Source organism: Protomyctophum parallelum, assembly GCF_964188405.1.
Source record: "Protomyctophum parallelum genome assembly, chromosome: 10".
Classification (NCBI taxonomy): Eukaryota; Metazoa; Chordata; class Actinopteri; order Myctophiformes; family Myctophidae; genus Protomyctophum; species Protomyctophum parallelum.
The window spans coordinates 42,169,730-42,190,721 of record NC_139704.1 but is presented as its reverse complement, the minus strand read 5'-3'; the positions used below and the strand labels follow the sequence as shown (position 1 = coordinate 42,190,721).

General features: G+C 42.4%; 1 protein-coding gene across 2 annotated transcripts in view; it reads left to right on the top strand.

Moving 5' to 3' along the window:
• The window catches only part of actn2b (actinin, alpha 2b), a 36,862-nt gene that overhangs the window by 4,047 nt on the left and 11,823 nt on the right, over window positions 1-20,992 (top strand). The window contains exons 2-12 of one of the 2 annotated variants that reach the window (XM_083775158.1): window positions 146-260; window positions 544-663; window positions 1,382-1,468; window positions 1,612-1,699; window positions 2,375-2,453; window positions 7,121-7,202; window positions 9,167-9,252; window positions 9,999-10,091; window positions 10,317-10,547; window positions 11,099-11,246; window positions 11,599-11,749. In XM_083775158.1, coding sequence (XP_083631284.1) covers window positions 146-260; window positions 544-663; window positions 1,382-1,468; window positions 1,612-1,699; window positions 2,375-2,453; window positions 7,121-7,202; window positions 9,167-9,252; window positions 9,999-10,091; window positions 10,317-10,547; window positions 11,099-11,246; window positions 11,599-11,749 — 1,280 coding nt within the window. Of the gene's footprint in view, window positions 1-145; window positions 261-543; window positions 664-1,381; window positions 1,469-1,611; window positions 1,700-2,374; window positions 2,454-7,120; window positions 7,203-9,166; window positions 9,253-9,998; window positions 10,092-10,316; window positions 10,548-11,098; window positions 11,247-11,598; window positions 11,750-20,992 lie in introns of those variants that run through there. The other variant, XM_083775159.1, reaches the window with a different exon arrangement.

The following is a 20,992-nucleotide window of genomic DNA, read 5'->3' as shown; positions in this document are numbered from 1 at the left end:
AATTTATACTTGCTCATGGTCATACAATGTTCACTGAAAGATTTCAAGCAAAGGTTTGAATCTACTGCAAGTGACACAGTTGTAAAAGTGTATATGCGGCTGTTAGATCCGCTTCGGAATGATCATAGTCTCCCTTTCCTGGCAGACCTTCACAGCCTGGTGTAACTCTCATCTGAGGAAAGCAGGGACACAGATTGAAAACATTGAGGAGGACTTCAGGAATGGACTGAAACTCATGCTGCTTCTGGAGGTTATCTCAGGTCAGATGACAAAAAAAACTTATGCTCTGTAGTACAATTGTGTTGCTTGCTGTTGCAATTCTTTGAGAATGTTTTGACATTGTGACATCTTTCATTAACAATAATGTATTTTTAACTTCTTTACATAAACTGTGTTATCTCTCATTATTACCTTTGTTGATTGGCTTTATTTTTATTTTTATTTTTATTTTATTGTAAAGAGATTAATTTTTCTTTATTATTGCATTTTGATAATGAGTAAATACAATAAATCTTTTTCATGTGCGAAATGATCAATTTGTAGGTGAGAGGTTACCCAAGCCAGACAGAGGGAAGATGCGTTTTCATAAGATCGCCAATGTCAATAAAGCACTGGAATTCATCACAAGCAAAGGAGTGAAACTGGTCTCCATTGGTGCTGAAGGTACAGGGACATAATTAGCGTACATCAGACATATTAGTTCTACAAGCTTTTGCACAGCTGCGATGCATTGTTAGCTTGTAGATTGGCTATTTTCAGCTCACAACACTGGTGCGCAAAACAAAGTACTGTATGAACCAGTCCTGCCCTAGTCTATACTGTACCTTTCTGGGGGCGCCCGCTGGCCTAGTGGTCCAGGCGCATGCCACATATAGGCACTGGCCTGACAGCGTGTCGCATGTTTGCGTCCCGTTCATGACGACCTTTGCTGCATGTCTCTCCCCTTCTCCCTCTTGTCTGTCTTCACCATGCACCCCCTGGCAAAAAAAAAAAGAAGTTTTTTTTTTTTTTTTTTTTTTTTTTAAACTTAACTTCTGACTGTAGTTTGTAATCATCTCTCTTATCATGATATGATGACTCGCTATATGGCTGTAGTGCATGTGTGTATGTGTGTGAGCTGCTGTACTACCTAAATAACTCATTTTTAGGGGTTAGGGCATTGTAAAAACGCTAAAATAATAAAATAAAGGTCAAAAAAATCGCGCGCGCGGGTGTCGTTGGCCAAGCAGTCGCACCCCCAGGCGTCAAGTTCAAGCTCCGCCTATGGTCTTCACTGTATCAATACAGGCACAAAAGCCAAAAACAAATCTTTCATTTTTTTTAGAAATAAACTGTACCTTTCTGTGATGTATTTTGATCTTAAGAGTGTTTGCTTTTTCAGAGATTGTAGATGGGAACGTAAAGATGACTCTCGGAATGATTTGGACCATTATCCTCCGCTTTGCCATCCAGGACATCAATGTAGAAGGTGACATGATGATGAGATGTGTAACTGGCAAAGTTGAGGCCACCAATACATTTTCTTTGTTTTGTTCAGAAAATGTAATCTGGAGATTAAGCTCCCATAAATATGTAATAATGTCTGGCTGTCCACTCTGACTCTTTCCTTAGAAACATCTGCTAAGGAAGGCCTTCTCTTGTGGTGCCAGAGAAAGACTGCCCCCTACAGGAATGTCAACGTCCAAAACTTCCATATCAGGTATGTGTGTAAACCGTATACTGCTCAGCCTCAGCGCATGTGATCGTTTTCCTCCTGATGCTCAATTTATACTTAGTTACACGTTGGTGTCGTGTGCTGAACATCTTCAAGTTGTGACGAGTTGTGAGCTTGGAGAAGTCCGAGAAGCCATATTTTGGGCACGACACCTACTTAACAAAGTATAAACCAGCTTGAGTTCTAACTGCAGAACTTGGTTTCCCATAATGTGTCTTTGTCATAAGTTATTGAGTTCATTAGTAATGCTCAGATGTTGCAGGCCAACCAAGCACTGTTTTATAGATCAAATTTATAAATGTGGGGAGGATGTGGTTATTAGATCAGGGGGCCTTAACAATCAAATAGCACAGTGACAATGTTTGGTATTGCTGACAGTAAAAAATAATGTAGCATAATCACATGGCGGTCAATACCCCCAAGTATGACATAAGAGAAAAATCTGAATATTATTAATGAGCACTTTACCTTGCTTTCAGTACTTTAAAAACTATTATTGCGCCGCCACCACAAGTCGAGGTCCGTCCAGTGCAAGAACGTGGTTGTCTGATTGTGGCTCTCTGGGGACTTTTCGCCCCATGAGTCTTGAAACATTTCTTTCCTGTTATTCTGAAGTGTCACAAGTTCTGACATGCTGCTTCTCTTTACCACCTGGTGAAGCTGGAAGGACGGCCTGGCCTTCTGTGCCCTGATCCATAGACACAGACCCGACCTCATCGACTACTCTAAGCTCAACAAGGTCTCCCGTGTGCCCCACCTGTAACAGTGATGCTGTGTGTCAGCCCCAGGCACTAACGGTCTAGTGGTGTCCACAAAACGTAACACGTCACTGCCTTTGGCACAGTATGGATTAACCACATTAACCCTGGCTTTCATTTTGAGCCTGTCATTGTAGGTGAGCATTCTCAAAAATAGCCGTGGCCTATACAATTTAGGCATTTAGCAGACGCTCTTAATCCAGAGCGATTTACATTAAGCAATAACAAAAAGCATGGCATACATCACATCATATAAATCATGAAACGTAGCAGTAACACGTAACAGTGGAGTATCTATGTAAACTATACATACTATACTATGTTATATATTATACATGTGTACTATAAAGTGCTATGACTACATACAATGCAATTCTAGTGCTGTCTACGTAACAAGCTATAAGTCTGTTTAAAATACTATCTAAGTCTACATAAAGTGCTATCTAGGCTAGGGCAAGTGCTACGGGCCTATGTACTAATATGTCAGTCACATTGTGAAATAATCTATGAGCACATAGATTGGCTATTTTCACCGTGCAACGGTGCCATATCGGTCAGGTTTAAAGAAAATAGAGTGAAACTGAAATGAGCGTACTGAACAAACTTGTTCAGTTGAGATGTTTCCCTTCACTGCAGGAAAGCGCTGAAAATGTGCTCATGCCATTGACTCATGCCTCTCCACGCTGACAGTATATTAATGTGTCATGTGTCTTTGCACACACCCCTGCTTCCCTGTCTTGAATGGGTTATCTAAGCTGGAAGAATGGATTGGCTTCCTGTGCCTTGATCCACACACACAGAACAGATCAGAAGTACACTAGTCTGAGGGTATTGGAAGGGCAGTGCAGCATAGTGTTTAATTTATCTTTTTTTGTAGAACTAGCTGGTTCTCAACTGGTCAACAAGTCAAGACCTAAATGTTGAGCTGATCAGAGTACATCCAAAATTACAATGTTACTTTATTTAGGACATTCTTTGTCAATGACTGAATGGCCACTGGTTCCATTGGTACTCTTGCACTTTTAGGTACTTTTGTGCATCACCTATTCAATGTAGTGTTAATGAATCACCTCGCTGGTTTATGCATATAATTCTGTAGTCTGCAATATAATTATTTCATTTAGGGGTGTCCCCATAACGTTTTATTTTTTAGTATTTGATTTTGAGTATTTGCCGATACCGATTTTCCCAGATCTGATATTTATATTTTTATAGAACACAATTATGCCATATCACAATAGTACAAATGATCCAAAATCACAAACAATATCCAGTCTAATATGATATCGATATAATATTGATACAAGGATGTCCCGATCACTTCTTTTTTGCTCCAGATCCGATTCCGATCATTTGAAAATGACGTGATCTTCTCCAATTTCATGTGATTGGATCAGGACAACCCTAATTTCAATGGTTGAACATTGTAGAATGCAGATAAATAGATATTTTGTCAGTTAGCCAAAATCATATTAGTAGATGCCTCTACTTCACAGCAGGATGTTCTTTAGTTTAATGATGGAATGTCAACTTATAGTGGCTACATCCACCTTATTCCTGAAAGGGCAACTTCGCCTGAAGCCATGTGAAAATATGACAACTTCCCACTGCATTCTGTGTCTCGACAGCTTGCTCTGGAAACCGCAGCCCAGTAAGCTAGGAATTGTGAAGTATTATGTCAGATTTTCATGTCCTCACATTCACAATAGTAACAAAAATCATACAGTAAATGTAATTGTGGACTAAGAAATTATTTAAGCCAGGTACGTCAACTGTATAACAAAATATATATACTGCACATCCCTTATGTATCCAAATATGTCACACCCTCAGTCTAGATCATGTATTTCACGTCCCGTTTACAACTGTATTCAAAACACAGTCCCCACCTCAATACTCACTGCTACTCACTCCTACCCCGAATAGACGCCGAAACATGAGCTTGGTCCGTGCAGAGCCCTGGCTTATGTTTACCTCTCCTGTTGCCCTGGCTGCTGCATAAAGTATTGTACTTTAGTAAGGGACCCCTGTCCGTACAGAGGACAATAATATCTATCCTGATTCCTGAGGCAAGACTACTGAGTGTATACAGTACAAAATTGATCAGTGTAATGAGGTATAATGCCTATTATATTTCCTCACGTTTGCATGTCAATGTGTTAATTAGTCAATATTTATTTACGCAGACAAACTGAGACATGAGGTGTTGATGAGCACATCATCAACACACATTCTCTTCCATTCTTTGCCACACGCACTTGGCATGCACACACACACACACACACACACACACACACACACACACACACACACACACACACACACACACACACACACACACACACACACACACACAAACACAATCAGTCACACTCTCTTAAATTAATACTTCAGATTTCCCCTGCCGGGAGACAGTTGCATTGTTGACCGGTCAGCTGTTGAGTCTGGCTCCAGGTGAATGTGTCTTTGTAAGCTCTGAGTGTTATGTCCCGCCGAAATGGCTCCACAGACAGACACACATGCAATGCATGCCCTGGGGGTATCCTTCTATCCATCCCACCATTAATCTATCACTTTGCCCATCCATTTCTCCATCCGTCCTGTTTGCCCTGCACTTGATCTGTGAGCAGTTGGCCCTGTCACGTATGGTGTGTTCCACCAGTGGAACAGTGGGGAAAGACATAGGGACAATAGCGGCAGCATGATGGCATCCTCTCCCCCCCCCAAATGCACACTATGCACTCTCACTGACTCACTCTGCCCCATTAGCAGGGGAAGGTCTATAAGCTCAGCTGTTGGCCTAATAAGCCCCATTTCATCTTTCCGAATACTGGCTATTTCTCACGTCAGATTAAGTTAAGCAAATTGACTTGCATGCATCTCCGATCCACGCAACAATGGGCTGTCCATGCACCATGCACGATAAATAAAACATCAAACTACATACTGTATTGTTTTAAAAAGCACGTTCACACGGGCAGATGCAAAGATACACAGTGTATTTGTAGCTGTTGTAGCTTTTAAAGCGACTACAAGCGTCAGATTTGCTTTGTAGCTTCACGTCACTGGCTTCCATTGACAATGAATGGTAGACTGCGTCGTTGTGTCTGCCCATGTGAACGCAACATAACTCAAGTGGATGGCACCAAAACAGCGATGTGAATGCTCACATAATTATTGTTATAGTTATCGGTTTAGTTATTGTCCTTGGTGTGGACGGCACATAACTCTCCAAATTTCCAGCAGTGAACATCTTCAGAACGTGAAACAAAAGGTTTTGCTTTCTCGCTTTGTGGCCCAATTTTAAATTAAGAATAGGGATTGTGTTAGCAGCCTCATTTTCTTCTATATAAAGTTCTTGTCTGTTTGTGGGTTTGTCTCTGTGCCTGGAATATGGACACACTATGTAGAGTCTGGAACTATACCTCCTGAAATCCGAGGCAGCTAGAAGCTGGTATCTGTTCGTCATTTATGTTCACGAAAATATTTAAAATATCTTTACCTTTTATTTTTATTATTAAGATAAATTGAAATTGTGGGAGGCTACAGTCTGGCCACGCGAGACTACTCCAACGCAGACCTCGGACTTGGCTCCAATACTTATACAAAAAAAGTGACCAGCCTGTGATATAATTATGAAATCAGTTGTCTATGACGTTTCAGCACAATCACAGCCCCATTGACTTTCACAACACAGACCCATCTGAACTGAGTGGTACTGTACTGTACTGTACTGTACTGTACTGTACTGTACTGTACTGTACTGTACTGTACTGTACTGTACTGTACTGTACTGTACTGTACTGTACTGTACTGTACTGTACTGTACTGTACTTGCCCTCCTCCCTCCCTGGCCTATCTCTGTGTGTGTGAGAGTGCGTATGTGTGTGTGTGTGTGTGTGTGTGTGTGTGTGTGTGTGTGTGTGTGTGTGTGTGTGTGCGTGCGTGCGTGCATACGTTTGGTCCAAGATTATCTCAGGACTACACACACGTAGTTTTGTAACGTTAGTCCGACGTCCCCATAATCCAACATTACTAACCCTACCCCTAACCTAACCCTAACACTAACCACAAGCCACGGGTGAGTCTTAACCGGCCACACATGCCGGACTATTGGTTCGTCAGACTAACGTATGCCCCCCCCCCATCCACGCACGCAGGCACACGCCCGCGCACGTGCACACCCACACACACACACACACACACACACACACACACACAGACCCTGTCACCCTCTTGTGGTTTTTGTTGAACCACACCGTGAAAATGCCCCGGCTGTTCTATGATATCAGACCAGCTGCTCTATCGTGGGACACAGAGAGAGGGGGGGGGGGGTGAGAGAGAGGCTATTTCAATAACCCGGGCAACATAAGTGATGTGCATGCATTGCACCCACAGTAATCCAGCCAGTGGGTACCAAAACCTGAACACACTCATCAACAAGCAAGCCAAGCACAACAGTTTCTGCTTGTTAAATATACATCTGCAACCTTTAAAAACAATTCTCTGTGCATGTTCCAGTCAGGGGCATGTTGTCTTCCCACTATAGCATTTACCATTAAGATCTACTGTACATGAGAGGTCATCACAGAAGTATTTTAAGTCCACCATGGCTGTGCACTGATTAGCATTGTGTCTCTTTATTTAGGATGATCCTCTGGGGAACCTGAACCTGGCTTTTGACATTGCAGAGAAACACCTGGACATTCCCAAAATGCTGGACGCTGAAGGTAACGCTTTATTATATAGCATGACCTAATATGGATTCATGGTCCTTATTTAAGCTATAAGGATATTGAATATCTCATATGGTCAGAACTCGATTTGTAAAAGAAACAGGAGGGGATATATTCTTTACTACTTGAGATATACGTTGTTGTTGCACAATGAATAGCACAAATAGGCAATCTACAAGCTCGCATCGCAAAGTGTTGTGAGTTTGTAGATCTGTCTTTCTTTTTAAAAGGGAGGAAAAAACTAAATTTTTATATTTGCACTATAGCATAGGGATAGGTAAAATTGGTAAATTGTGATATTACCAAACAGAAATGATAATAATCTGAATAGTTTTATACATATCACACAGTCTACATTTCCAAAAAGGAAATTCATGTATTTAATTCAGTCTGACCAGTGGATGACCAGAGGTGGGATTGAACCCTGCGCACAGTATTTGCTGGAAATTGTTGTACAATGTATGGGGCATTGTACAATGCCCCATACACAGACATAGCCAGCAAATTCAAACCTAATGACTTACAGTATGCATCCAATTACTATCACACATTCTCGGATGTAGAGAAGGTGAGGCCATTCTAGATCTAAGTCACATTGTGAAGCCTGCAATTGTCCTTGCATTCAGATTGTGTGAATTGCTCAGCAACTTGATAACGACAACAAATCCCGCTGTGTTCCAGCCCTAGATTCTTTCTTTTAATCCCGTCTAAAGGCTGACCTTTGCTTCAGTTCAGTGAGTTCACACACACTAACTGAAGGCCAGTATTGGGACTTTCTACATGAACTAGTTCAAAGTTCAGTTCACAAATTTAAAAATGAAGTTCAGTTCATAGTTCATAATTTAAAATTTGGAACTAAAGTTCATGGTTCCAAAAATGAACTAGTTTATTTAATTATTCAGTATATTGCCCAAATTATTGCCATAGCCCAAATAGAACCACAGACTTTATTCCTATTGGGAATAAACCTTAAAAGGTTTGACTGTGTCTGTTTTGTATTGTGAATTGCCACCAAATCCATAATCCTTTTCCACTTTGCTTCCGTCTTTATATGGACCATGTGAAAATGAAGCCCCAACTTGTGAAAGCTGATATGCTTTTATTGTGAATGCAAAACCTGCATATTTCAGCGTGCTGAAAATATCGTGTCGCGGACGCATTGTGAGCTTGCAGAAGAATAAATCAGGCTTCACTGTGGGAGATGTGTTTTGTTGGTTGAGGTGATCATGTATGTAGGCTATACACAGCAAAATAACAAGCTATTGGGAGCAATTTTCTCGGTGGCACATTATGCTTAATAAAACAACAACAAGTTTTTGGGTCAGGACATGTTCTGTGTCTGGCTGTCTGCGTGGATAAGCGCACATTCATTGTAAACTGCGTGCTGCCGCTCCAGAGAGAGATTACGTTAAATTGGATTTGGGCTTATTATGCTTTACCAGTCCAGGACTGGACGAGATTGGTGTTTTCTCCGCTACATGTTAAGGCCTGTTTAGGGTGGGTTTTTGCTGGGTTTTCGCCTGGAAGGCTCTATGGAAATCTGGCACACTCTTGAACTGAGAGAACGACGTTTGAACGAGTTCACAATAACGTTCATCAAGCAGAAATACAGTACGTTCGGTTCACGTTCACCCAAAATATGAACGAGTTCGTGAACGATCGTTCATTGAACGTGTTCAGGGACAACACTGCTAAAGGCTGTCCTGGTCAGCCAGCTGTGTGTATATGCATACACAGTAAAATCCTCAGGTTATCCACTCAACAAGTTACATTTTACTTGGTAGAAAATAAATATACCACACTATATTCATTTAAATAGGTGTAGTAATAGTTCCCCTCTTCCTCCACAAATGCTACACTTCCTCCACCCTCCATCGTCAGTCCTTTTGATGCCTCCTCTCTCTCTTGTAATTGCCCCTTCATCTCCCTCCTCTCCCTCATCTCCCTCTGCATTGTAGATATCATAAACACCCCCAAGCCTGACGAGAGAGCCATCATGACCTATGTGTCCTGCTTTTACCATGCTTTCGCTGGGGCAGAGCAGGTACAAATTTTGAACCTATAGATTAGAACACACACAAACACACCTTTTAAAATCTCTGTGGATGTATTATGATATTTTTTATTACTTGTCTATTTAAAAAATGTTATCAATATTACCTTTAAAGGTATATTCAGTGATTTCACTTAATTCAAATATCACTTATTTTTTTGTTTTGTTGTGATAATCCTCCCTACTATAGAGTGTGCTGACCACATAAGGAGTTCCTCCCTGTCCCCAGTTAACCCCTGGGGGTCAAAAAACCTTAGGTTTCGTTTTTGACTCTCTATCCTGATTGGACGAAAGGCTGGGTCCCACAGCCAAAAACGAAACCTAAGGTTTTTTGAGTGAAATCACTGAATATACCTTTAATGATAATTATGTAAATATGTAAATGTAGATTTCAGTCAGGAAACTTGATTGCAGTGGCTCACCCTGTACTGCACATATAACCAAACCTATTGCCATGATATCCTATTTTAAAACTGGCTTAAGGGAGGACTGGGGGGGTTGGGCAGGCGGGCGGACCTCTGACATCACATTCTAGATGTGAGGGCTCATAGATACAATAAATATGACCTCTATACAATAAATATACATACTGTACCAATACCAATATGTGGGTTGTCTTGACTGACTTTCTTTAGGACTTTATGTGCATGGTGGGTTTTGTAAAGAGGACATGAACATGGCAGGTTGCATTATTTGGGGTCTTGTTTTCATCCCTTGCTGTGTTGTTGATCTCTTAGGCAGAGACAGCAGCCAACAGAATCTGCAAGGTCCTGGGTGTGAACCAGGAGAACGAGAAAATGATGGAGGAGTATGAAAGACTGGCCAGTGAGGTAAACAAATACCCTTCCCTGGCTTCAAGAAACAAACATCTGAAAAGTGGGACCTTATAGGAGTCTCTCCTCCTCCTCTGCTTAGTTACTGCTGCGTATATCTTCTCTATAGAAATGAATAATTCATCACAGCTTTCTTAGACTGGTTATGACAGATCACCACAAGGAGAACTCTCCCAGGTCCTTCTTTATCTCAACCTTTGAACCATGCTTCTCCAACTATAGCTACTGGAATGGATCCGCCGCACCACCCCCTGGTTGGAGAACCGCAGCCCAGAGAAGACCATGGTGGAGATGCAGAGGAAACTGGAAGACTTCAGGGACTACAGGCGCATGCACAAGCCCCCCAAAGTGCAGGAGAAGTGCCAGCTGGAGATCAGCTTCAACACCTTGCAGACCAAGCTGCGAATCAGCAACCGCCCCGCCTTCATGCCCTCTGAGGGGAAGATGGTGTCTGTAAGTGTCTTCAGTGTCTATGCTGAAAACTCTAGGATCATAGGTAAACCAAGATCATCTGTCGGTTAACATTTTAATATTAAAAGTACATTGAAAGGCCCAGGCCGTAGCGTAACGGTCTGGGCACCGGACTGGTGATCCAGTCGCGGTGTGCCGCGGGTTCGACTCCCGGACCCGACACGGCCTTTACCGCATGTCATCCCCCCATCTCTCTCCCGTTTCCTGTCAGCCTACTTTCTATCCCTTAAAAAATCAATAAATGCGTAAGCCGCAAAAAAAAAAAAAAAAAAAAAAAAAAGTACATTGAAACTATACAAACTATATAGGATGCCAGGTCAACAAATTAACCTGGCATCGGTCTACATATAACTTAACATTACATTTGAATCATTGCATAAGACTGCATGGATTGGTCGATAAGGCTAGGACAAGTGATTTGCTTGAATATGATCAGCTGAGTTGAACTGGGGATTTTAGTGTGCATGCACAACAAACAAATGACTCAGGGTCCATTCTTTACACTCTAAGTTGATGTCACTGTATGTTTGCAGGACATAGCCAGTGCCTGGCAGGGCCTGGAGCAGGCAGAGAAGGGCTACGAGGAATGGCTTCTCACTGAGATCCGGAGGCTGGAGAGGTTGGATCACCTGGCCGAAAAGTTCCGCCAAAAAGCCACCGCCCATGAGAGCTGGGCAAGCGGTCAGTCCTATACTTACGATTACGGATGTCTAGTCTACTGGTCTATGTCTTTGATTTATCTGCTTGTGTATTTGTGTATATTAGCTTCTTGCTTATCTGTCCTCAACTGTCTGTTTGTGCATAAACTGCATACCCGTCCCGTACCACACACACACACACACACACACACACACACACACACACACACACATACACACACACACAGAGACTTGGCGCATTTATTGTAGAAAATAAGTAGCCTGTCCGGCTGCTGGACTATACCAGCCAATCAGTATAACAAATAATTCTACCCGCTTTCTATCTTTCCTATCCTTTCCTTACTTATTATTTTTTGTATGTGTTTGCTATCCAGATAAAGAGCTGATCCTCTCCCAGAAGGAATATGAGAGTGCCACCCTGACAGAGATGCGGGCATTGCTTCGTAAACATGAGGCCTTTGAGAGTGACCTAGCTGCCCATCAGGACCGAGTGGAGCAGATTGCTGCCATAGCACAGGAGCTAAAGTATGTACAGTGCATTTGATTTCTCAAAACTCTTGTTCTGATATTGTCTCCGCCAGGCCGGAGACTATGTTTAAACCCCTGTCTGTCCGCCCATGTGTCTGTGAGCAGCTAATCTCCGGCACTGTTGGATTGATTGGCGTGAAACATAACATGCAACTCTTGAACCTACTGTCTAAATGTTGGATTCCTTGGATAATGACGCAACTCCACATATAGGTCATGCGGCGCCACGCTCATTTCTACCTGACAAGAATTTCCGCCATTACACTGTTTTTGTTGCTACTCCTACAAAACTCAGGCAAACCAGTACACATTATCACTGTGGTCACGTGATCAAGACATCTCCGGCCGATCCTTCTGATTCCACCAAGATTGCTTTCAAGTATGTATAGCCTATAGGTCTGAGCCAGAATGAAAGCAAATTAAATGGGTGAATAATTAAGCACCTAACACATAACGTTAGATTGTTTTCATCGCTCGATTTTACTTGGAAATATCTAGGTATATCTATGTATTATGACATTTTGGAGTGAATACATGTGTGCAGGCGCCTACCAGATTGTTAGACTATAAGTCAAAGTGACGATGGTATGATAAATCCCGAGAGTTGAAGTGATCTTGGCATACACCCGTTTTTCTGTCTGAGCAAGTTTGATAAACTAGAGGTTCTTGCGACGGTTCTAGACATCTGAACTACTCGTCAGCAGGCGAGTAGTTCAACACTACCTCAACACTACCTCGAGCACACTCCGAGTTTGAAGTCGGTCGGCTCCATATATGCAAATGACCACATATGGGCATATATAGCGGCTATGTGGCTATGGACAACCAGATCTCTGTTTCGGTCCTTGTCCCTTTGATGCCCATATATGGAGATCGCTGATGTCATCAGTGTATGCCCATCGAGGTTAGACAACACACATTACGTGAGGTCCGCCCTCCTCATTAGCCAATTTTAATAGGGTGAGGGCACTGAGGTAGCCTGACACTCAGTCTGAATCTCATTTCGTTTCACTTCATTATTCAGACTGAAAGCTCTCCCCACGGCAGCAGTTTATGGCATGGGTGTCGTCAAAGCGGCAGTCTTCGGTGATTGGTTCATACCAACCAATCAGAATAGTAGGAAAGCAGATGACGTTGTTGTCAATCATGTAGTTATGGCTAACCCTACTGCACCCAGCTCGTTTGTTAACCAAACAAACACAGCCAACGAGCGCTACTAGCATGTAAAAAAATCACACCTGTGTGAACTGAGTGGTGCAACTCCCCTCTCCCCCTGCCTCTCTCTCTCTCTCTCTCTCTCTCTCTGTAATTAGCACTAGGCAACAGTGCAACACTATCTCTCTCTCTGTTTCTGGCACAACAGCGCCACTTTTGCCCCTACTGGTACTCATAGCCACACACATAGGTTAACACATAGGTTAACACTTAACACGGACATTGCTGTTCCTTGGAGTGGTTGCACCACTCAAAAAAGTGGTAAATTATGTCGGATGATGATGTTTATAAAACCTCTCATGTCTGTAAAGAAACTATTTAACATACTTCATACGTCGATTTAATAGCCAGATTGATACGGTCGTGAGTTACCGCAGTAACTTTGAGACAGTGGCTTTCTCTACACTGTCTACACTGTAGACAGTGTAGAGAAAGCCACTGTCTCAAAGTCACCTCATGCAGTACCCTGTAGACTCTACAGGGTACTGCATGAGGTGACTGCTCTCCAAACCTGCAGAACACATGATCATTGAATGAGCACAGAAATGTAGTTGACCATTTGACATAGCCTTATTGCAAATATAACGAAGATATGGATTGTCACGAGACCACATGGGCTATATCGAAAAAGTGAAATGAGCAAATGGGGTATGGAAACACAATTAGAAAGCATTGAACTTTTGAACAGTTGGAAAAGAAAAAAAACACGCGATGGTGAGTAGTGGACTTGTGGAGTGAACGGGAGGGTGGGTGGGATATGTATAGGCTACATAAATTTACACACTCTCGAAGCCTCTGTCTGCAGGCTGAGGCTCTTACTCCCCCCCGGTGAGTGCATATATCATGGAAGTTGGAGATTTCTCCTAAACAGCTCGGACGAGGGGAGACTATAGTAGTCAACAACCGAAGCGACATCAACACGGCCAAAATGGAAATTTACTGTCAAGTCGCAGGGCAGGGGACGGCGTCCCTCGTCCCTGTACTTGAAAACGAAACCGCAGCCCCTGTCAAGTCAACAACACACGCCTATATTTATTTTAACAGACAGCCTGATTGAAAGACAGCCTCTGGACAGTGGACTTGCAGACCAATCGCCAAACAGGCAGTCCCTGTATAATATTTTTTATAGCCTACAGGAACGTCAAATGCACCGTAAGAAGCACAAATCAGACAACTGTGTGTATGTGTGTGTGTGTGTGTGTGTGTGTGTGTGTGTGTGTGCGCGTGTGTGTCATGATAAGATAATCGTGTAAGATTATCCTGTAGTGTGTGATGCTATCAGATTTCAGATCAGGTAGTGTCTTAACAGAACATCAAATGGTAAAATATGCATCTCACTTGACTGGCAAAATAGCGCCACCTACTGCTTATTTAAAAGCTCCCAAGAATTAAGCTAATTTTATCAGTGGATGGAAACAAGAAAAATGCGCTTTTCTTTTTTCGAATTACCTACTCACTTGCTATTTTCGAAAAGTCATAGGCTATATGATGAAGATGGTGGTGGTGTACAGGTGTAGTTTGTGGTGATGGAGATAAATTGGGTTTGTGTGCCTGTGGTTGATTTCTGTGCAATAACAGTTACCATTTCAATTTTAATTGTCAAAATGTTACCACTAAAATAATTGTATTTTGCTTTATTGATGTCCTGCAGGTAAACACAAATGTTGTCCTTTGTACTTTAGCCTATTTCTTCCAGTCAAGTAAATCCAATGAGCACAGAAAAGGTTGACTTTTCCATACCATATTTAGTATTACCAATTACTACCAGGTGTGTAGTTAATCACTAATCAGTCTGTGATTGGACACAGGCTACTTGTGTTTCTTATATAACTGACTCAATGGCCCAGAAGAGACACTACTCCAGCTCACTGGCACAATGGCGATGGCTGTGTGGCTTCTGTTGAGGTAGGATTGATTTTCTTGTGCTCAATGTTTATTCTTTTTAACTTTGATATTGCTGTTGGACTTTCTGACTTAGCTTTCCTTCGTTACTGTAGGTGGAACTTTTTGCTGCTGAGCTGGAATGTCTGTTGCTTGCCTCTAGGTTGGTACTTTTGAACTGACCATTATCAGATTGGACCCATACACTGCTCTTTACAACTTAAAATGTAACTTTATTTCCCCAGGTCCCCGAAGTTGGCCTGTCTCCAAAGATGCAGGGCCTTATTATGTAGATGGACCTTCTGCACACTATAATCAAGAAAAGTTTGCACCTGTCTCTGAAGATGCAGCACCTTATTATGTAGACTATAATCAAGAGTTTGCAGAGTCTTCATGGCAGCCAGATGATGATGGGCTTGTATACTACGCACCACCATACCCACCGTTTTACCCTGAGCCAAGTGTTGAGTTGCCTACTTCACCACCAAGTCTACCAGAGTCTTCATGGCCGCCATATTATGATGGGCTTGTATACTCACCAGTGTCACCACCATACTTGGACCCACTGTTTTACCCTGAGCCAACACCACCAAGTCTACCAGAGCCCCTGGTTCATTCAGAGCTACCGGTTTACCCAGAGCCACTAGTTTACCCAGAGCCAGGTGCACTGACTCAACTTGAAGTGAACTTGGAGCATGGCAGTAGTGAAACTGAAGAGCAGAGCCCTGAGCTGCCTCCTATGCCTTGGCTTTATTCAGAAGAGGGACTACATGTGTCTCCAGTGTCTCCAGTATCTCAACACGGCCAGTATCTCAGACTCTTGATTGGCCAAATACCAGGCACCATCAGCCACTTCTCAACAGAGTACGAGGAGGGCAGAGACCATTGGCAAGATGTTCGCTATGAGCGGTACGGCGTTCCTTACCCTCCAAAGGGCCCCATCAGACCGGCCCACCCTCCGACGGTCTCAAGTGTCCCTGCATCCAAGCTCCTTGATGATCCTGACTCCTTCATTCCAAATTGGTTTGAAGGTGCTATAAATTTGGCCCCTAGAAGGCCTCTTGTCCCTTCACAGATCCCCAGTGACTCTGCAGCAGTCAAGGTGCTTGACAATCCTGCAGCCTTGCCCTTCAGTAACAGATGGTGATGGCTTAATGGTGGCTCCTGGTAATTATCAGTACTATTACTATCAGTTACTATTTTATTGTGATTTGTGACTACATGTATTAACTACTTTTTCTCACTAGGTAAGGATTCCAAACTTGGATTCTGATGCCTACCACATCTTGGAAACTATGAATGTAATAAATCATTTTACTGCCTTAATCTCTGAATTGCTGATTTAATAACCATATAGGTCTACTTTGAACATGTGACCTGAGTTTACTTATTCTCTATCTTCATCTGGTGTGTATGGCACATTGGCAGGCTAGTTAAGTTATAGGTTCTGGGTACAAGGTTGGTTAATGGAATAATTTGGTAATTTGAATGTATATGCAGTTTTGGAATATTCTGGGTTTAACCAAAACTGACACCTTTTACTTCCTCCAATAACCGAAAACATGACCCTTGGTTGGAAAAAACAGTTCTCCTTTAACCCTCTAACACCCGCATTAATTTCTACTTGCAAAAAATAGATTTCAACCTTACTACTACTTTGTACTACTAGGACTGACACTAAAACATATGTTAAAAAAAATTAAAAAATAAAGTTTGATGGAAAATTTATAATTATATAATAAATTAATAATTTACATTTGGGGGATATCTTTCACAATAATGAATAAAACATGTTCTAGACATTCTAATGATCACAAAAAAACATATTACAATTATTGTACCTACTTTTATTAGGGTAAAGGTCAAAAGTCTTAGGTTAAAAAAATGTTCAAAATCGCACAGAGTCCAGACATTTTTTATTTGTGTGAATTTCAGCCTCTGTGGGGGGTATTTATATGCAAATATCATGACCAATGGCATTGCAATGAACATCACTGATGACATTTAGGTGAAAAAAGAACAGAAAAAAGAAAAAAGTAATTAAATTAAATAAAATTGTAGCTAAAAAGCAACGCTGGGTCTTAGAGGGTTAAAGGGAAACTTCCTTTTTGCCAAATATATGTTAATGATGTTTAGAAGATTTAGATCACTTTCCTGGGGGTTTATGTGATTTTAGCAGTGAGCCCATTGTTTCTGATGCCATGGACACTGGGCTCACTTACTTCCTGGACTACATGTTGTCTCAGTAAGACAGCCCTCCCCCCCCCCCTCCCCTATCCACAAGGTGGAGCAGTGCACCAAAGGAATTGTAGTCCAGGAAGGAAGTGAGCCCAGTGTCTGTCACTGGTCTCACTGCTAAAATATCTAAAACCACATAGGCTATTACACACACAGACCCCCAGGAAAGTGTTCTAAATCTTCTAAAAGTCAATAATATACACTAATTATAATTACTAGCCCTTACCCGTTGTGAGATTGCCCCCCCCCCCCCCCTTGTGGCCGTGGGGGGTACTGCTCCCGGGTGTGTTTGTAATTGACAAATAAATTCATTAATGTGTCAAATCAAAAAAAGGGCTTTGTTACGCCCTCAATGCCTGTGTGGGAGTGATTAGTGTGACACACACGCAGACAGACATTGTTAGAATTATAGTATGATTCCTGTATTGTTGACAAACGAGGTTATCAAGGTACTAGAAGGCTGGTTAAGTACTTTCATTTGAAGTGGGAGGAAGCCTCGGCTGAAATTGGCCAAACTTCAAATGGATAGCGCAGATGGTGGTTTAGACCTGCCCAATATAAGGCATTACCAACTGGCCGCGCACCTCAGGGTGCTTACGAATTGGCTTAAATCGGACCCTTCCTCGATTTGGCTTGATATTGAATCTTCACAGTCCAAATACCCTCTTTGGAATCTATTATTCATAAAGGACCTTAAGTCTATTAGGAAATTTTGTTCTAACCCCATCACTCTATGTGCAGTCAAAGCCTGGAGGTCTGTGCGTAATATTGAAGGCCGTGCTAAATTGACATCTCCCCTTACTCCAGTGGTAGGCAACCCTGACTTTAGGCCGGGACACTCAGATGCAGGCTTTAGGACCTGGCATGAGAAGGGCATTACCAAACTTGGAGACCTTTTTGATGGCCATACCTTGAGGTCACACACAATTGCAGCAGCGTCATGGGTTGCCAAAATCTGACTTCAGGTATTTACAAATTAGACATTTTATTACTGAGGACACTTCACTTTTAGCCAATAGTTCCACTTCACAGGTAGAACGAGCCCTCTCTTTGCAATTATCTAAGAAACTAATTTTAATTTTCTGTGACGTATTGACTTCCTACTCATCTATATCCTCTCAGATTACTAAGCAGTCCTGGGAAAAAGATCTGGACGTCTCTATTCATGATGAGGGCTGGGCAGATATGTGGGCCTATGCGAAACAGATTTCAGTTTGTAACCGAACTAAATCCATCCAGTTCAGAATATTACATCGTATACATATAACTCCTGCTCTCAAGAACAAAATGGATGTCAGTGCGTCCCCATTTTGCTTTAAGTGCAAGACAGAGATTTGTAATTACGTTCACTGTCTTTGGTCCTGTGTGAAGCTTCAGAACTATTGGTATGACATTGTGTCAGAACTCTCTGTTATTTTTGGTGTCTCGATCGATTTAGATCCGTTGTGTCTTTTACTTGGTCTCCCGGATGTTCATGTCATTGATGTCAAACATAAGAGGTTGTTCAACTTATTAACGTTTGCTGCTAGGAAAAATATTATTTTGTTTTGGATCAAGGATGTTGCTCCATCAAAGAAATCATGGCATAACATTATAATGGGCTGTATTCCTTGTGAATACATTACATGCATGTTGCATTCTAAATTGGACACTTTCTACAAAATTTGGGACCCTTATTTGAATCATATTGGAACCACACTGTCTGCCACGATACTTGGAGGTTTTCCGTACCAACCTTAGATATCTTATATGCCAGCATTCTTCCCTTGTGGGTGCTCTGCTTTGGGGCGGGGGCTTGTCTGCCCTTTGGGTATGGGGGGGTGGTCGCCCGGGCAGGGGTCTCGATGCGTTGCGTCGGGGCCGCTTCTTGGGGCGGTGGCCCTGCCGCCTGGGGGGGTGGCGGTTGCCGCCTTTGAGTGGAGCATGCATGGGTCTGCTCTTGTTGTAATGATTTGGTGCCTATGATAACTGTTGTCTGCCTTTTTAATATATGTATTAATGTACTGTATGGATGTATTCCCTGATTGGGAGTCTATGAAAATTCGAAAGTCACTTGTCCTTGTCATGTCTTTGTATATTCAATCTTTTTATTTATAATAGTGTTGTGCCTGAGCTGTTTTTCTTTTCTTTTGTTTGTTATTATGTTGTTGTGTAATGTCTGTTTGTCTTTAAAAAAAACAATAAATATACTTTATAAAAATAAAAAAAACAATGTGTTTGAAAAGGTGTCTACTAACATATCCCACATTGGTTTCTATTCAACCATCCTAGCAGAGGCGTCAGGTTCCTATAACGGCGGTGGGTGCAGCCCCCCGCTCCCCCCCCCCCCCCTCCCTCAGCGGTGGAAAAAAAACACATTAAATTGTTTCAGCATCTTGTTTCAACATTTCAGCATGATCAATGATAAACAGTAAAGCAGTCGCTTTGTGGCGGTCGCTTACGAGGAAAGTGTTTCTCCTTACAGCTATAACATTAAATTGTTTCAGCATCTTGTTTCAACATTTCAGCATGATCAATGATAAACAGCTAGCAGTCGCTTTGTGGCGGTCGCTTATTGACGTACCATTTAACGTAGTGTTTCTCCTTACAGCTGCACGGCTGATGAACTCGTTGGCTATAACATCCATGTCCAATTCCTGCACCATGTCGCTGTGACAGTTTATCAGAACAAGGTGATTGAGTCTTGCTTGTCCCATTGTGGATCGCAAATATGTCTTTAGTCTCTTTAGCCCTGAAAAGGACCTTTCTGCGCTGCATGATGTGACAGGGACAGTCAGCACTTGTTTCACCTCGATCGATGTGGTGGCGGGCTCTGGTGGGAGCAGCCGGGTCTTTGAGGCGGCAGCAGCAGCGCCGAATTGTAGCATGGACTGAACGAATCTCTTCTTGGCTGGAGGTGGCTTCATCATAGTAGTCAAATGGAAATAAATCCTGTACTGTACTGTATGCAACATTTATACTCTCTACCTGGCAGCAGAACAAAAGCCACCTTATTAGCATTTGAATGCCCATGGGCGGCGGCCCAACACCTATCTTGCGCCCAAGCGCCCCCAACCCCCCGTAAAGCCAAAGGTATGTGACTACGTGCATGACAACATGTCCACTGGGGAAGGGACATTTCAGTCAGGACAGTGGGTGCATACTGCATATTGATATTGGCGCCGCTTATTATTTTGCCCGTTGGTGCTTCTGCGCCTGAGCACCCGCGGAGTTGACGCCGCTGCATCCTAGGGGAAGTTTTGACAGCTGCTGAAAGTTGGGGTGCCATACAATCATTATAAAGCAAAATGTTTTAAATTTCAATATGCTTTAAGTAGCATGTGACGTGTCAAACTAGGGTGTTTTCATGATTCTGTATCCATTCCAAGCAGTGGTTGTGCACTAAAAACACTCCGGGCTAAATATGGTTGAGGTCAACACATTTGGGCAAGTGGCTATGGCAAACCTAGGGGGTCTGGTCAAACTAGGGGGTTTTCATGATTCTGAACCCATTCCAAGCATTTGTTTTACATGAAAACCACTCCTTGGGCTAAATTCAGCCATAGCCACTTGCCCAAATGTGCCCCAACCCTAATCCTGTGTGGATGTGCCAAAATGTGCTGACCTCATCACATTTGTGATGACGGCTATGGCCTTTTAAAGCCCAAGGAGTGTTTTTTGTGCAAAACTAATGCTTGGAATGGATTCAGAATTATGAAACCCCCTAATTTGACGACTAGTTCGGCCATAACCACTTGCTGACCTCATCACATTTTCTTTTTCTTTTTTTTTTTTTTTTTTTTTTTTGCGGCTTACGCCTTTTATTGATTTTTTTGAAGGGACAGACAGTAGGCTGACAGGAAACGGGAGAGAGATGGGGGGATGACATGCAGTAAAGGCCGTGTCGGGTCCGGGAGTCGAACCCGC